The 2,119-nt window shown below is 47.4% G+C and overlaps 1 protein-coding gene across 1 annotated transcript in view; it reads left to right on the top strand.

Annotated features, from left to right (window-relative positions):
* The first annotated feature begins 1,694 nt into the window (after positions 1-1,694).
* TGM7 (transglutaminase 7) overlaps positions 1,695-2,119 on the top strand; it is a 17,544-nt gene continuing 17,119 nt past the window's right edge. The window contains exon 1 of the mRNA XM_023514259.1: positions 1,695-1,806. Within this exon, the coding sequence (XP_023370027.1) occupies positions 1,695-1,806 (112 nt within the window). The remainder of the gene's footprint in view (positions 1,807-2,119) is intronic.

Here is a 2,119-nt window from a genome sequence, read left to right as displayed (position 1 = left end):
GGAAAATTTCAGGCTCATTTAATGAGATGCAACCAGTTTCCAACAGGATCTAGGCCAGCTGCTTTCCAACTTTGATTATGACTCACAATTTACGCCCCAGCTCCACATAAAATCATCCTTGTGCTTCCTATGTGTGATGAATTGTGATGTTTTCCATTCTATTCTATTTTTCTTAGTATTTGCCACCTTTATCTAAATTGATTTTACAGACTATTAAATGGGTTGAACTTAAAGTTTCAAGAATGCTGTTAAATCTCAAAGGTGTTTAAAATCTTTTCCTGAATTTTCTGGTTCTAATAACATATCTATTTAAATGCCCCAATGACATCAAGAGGCCTAAAATCTTTGTACCATTTGAATCAATAATTCACCTTTGATGACTCTACCTCAGGAAAGATTGTTATTAGGAGGAGGATTAAGGGACCTTTGGGAATATTCTGTTTGTAGCCATACATTTGATGGATTTCTGGGAAAGTTGAATGGATGAAAGCTGAATTTTACTTTAGACCGTGGAGGAAATTCAAAAACACCTAAATTTGACTTCTTCATTCAAAGAAGCAGACGTAGTCATAGCTATTGCACAACTACACCCCCCAAAGAGTATTTCTTAACTCAGTGTTAACCAGGAGGAAAGCTCTGGTGATACTCCACTGGCCTCCAACTTAAGCCCTAATGCTTAAAACCATCTTATTACCAGTGACTTGGAGGAAGACATGGAAGGCAGTTTAGCCAGACAGGTGGGAAAGATGCAAAAATAAATAACCTATTTGGCGAACCATTTGGCAAATGGCATAAAACCGGCTGGGGGCAAACATGAGGTTCTCTGGGATGCTGTTTAGCAGCTTTCCTTGGCCTCTACCTGCTGGATGTCAGGGGGAACAGCCTCTCCCCCCAGGCAAAAAGGTTTCTCTATTTTTCAGAAGAGGACACTGATGTGTAGGGACTTCAAGTGACTTGCTAGAGATCTCACAGCCAAGGTAGTAGGCCTGGAGCTGTGTCACTCCAGAGCCTGCACACACTTGCCCACTGTGCTATGAGAGCTTCACGCCCATACACCAGGGGGATACATACGACAATGGCCCAGGAAGCAGGTAACGTCCTCCTTGTGGACATGGAACATGGCGGACAAGAAAAACTCGCAGTAACCCTAGTATCCTAAAACAAGACTTGTCCTGCAGCTGAAGGTCCAGCCTCCAGTTAGCCTGTTGACTTAATTCATATAAAATCCTGGTCTGTTTATTCTTATAGCAGCAGGATGGTAGAGTAACTCTAAAAAGGATCATCAGCACAAGTGGTTAAGAGCATGTGGCGGCACTTCACAGGTTAAATTTCAGTTATCTGGAACCGGTTTGCTTCCAGGTACCCCAATCCTTGAGCTCTGTGCCTTCGGGTCCAAGTGTGGAAGATGCCAGGATCAACCTTCTACTCCCTAGACAGGGCCTGCTGAATCATCCCCTGAGACTGACTCATGAAATCAGGGACACTGGCAGAAGGTCTAAAAACTGGACAGGAATCTTACCCAAGTCAGGGCCAGGAGCCACAGAAATGACTGAGAAGTGTCAGGGGTCACCTGAGCCCAGGGAGTTGCAGGTGGGAGGTGACTTGCCCCCCTCTCTTCCCTAGTGGCTGCCTTGGAGCTCAGGTCCATTGACCTGCAGAGTCCCAGGAACAACAAGGAGCACCACACGAAGGAGATGGGGCTGAGGAGGCTCATCTTGCGCCGTGGCCAGCTCTTCACCATCCAGCTGGGCTTCAGCAGGCCCTTCCAGCCCCAGACAGACACCATCACCTTCGTGGCTGAGACTGGTGAGTTCACCCTACCCTGCAGGTTCCCTCAAAATGGGGGTGCTAGCAGAGTCCACCTGCAGGGCCCCTGCCTCTCCCTTCAAACCACCCTCCCCTCTGTTCTCTTGGGAGCCCCCAGACTCCTCCTGCTCAGGACCCAGTAGTGTTGTTAAGGAAAGATCTGGCAATCAGCAGACTGAGCTGTGGCAGTAACAATAAGCACTGTACTAAAACTTCACGGCTCGGCGCCTGTGGCTCAAGCGGCTAAGACGCCAGCCACATACACCTAAGGTGGCGGGTTCGAATCCAGCCCGGACCCGCCAAACAACAATAA

Source organism: Otolemur garnettii, unplaced genomic scaffold (genome assembly GCF_000181295.1).
Source record: "Otolemur garnettii isolate 467f Iridium unplaced genomic scaffold, OtoGar3 scaffold00050, whole genome shotgun sequence".
In the NCBI taxonomy this organism is placed as follows: Eukaryota; Metazoa; Chordata; class Mammalia; order Primates; family Galagidae; genus Otolemur; species Otolemur garnettii.
Note: the sequence above shows the minus strand (reverse complement) of the source record. Positions and strands in the feature narration are given on the sequence as shown.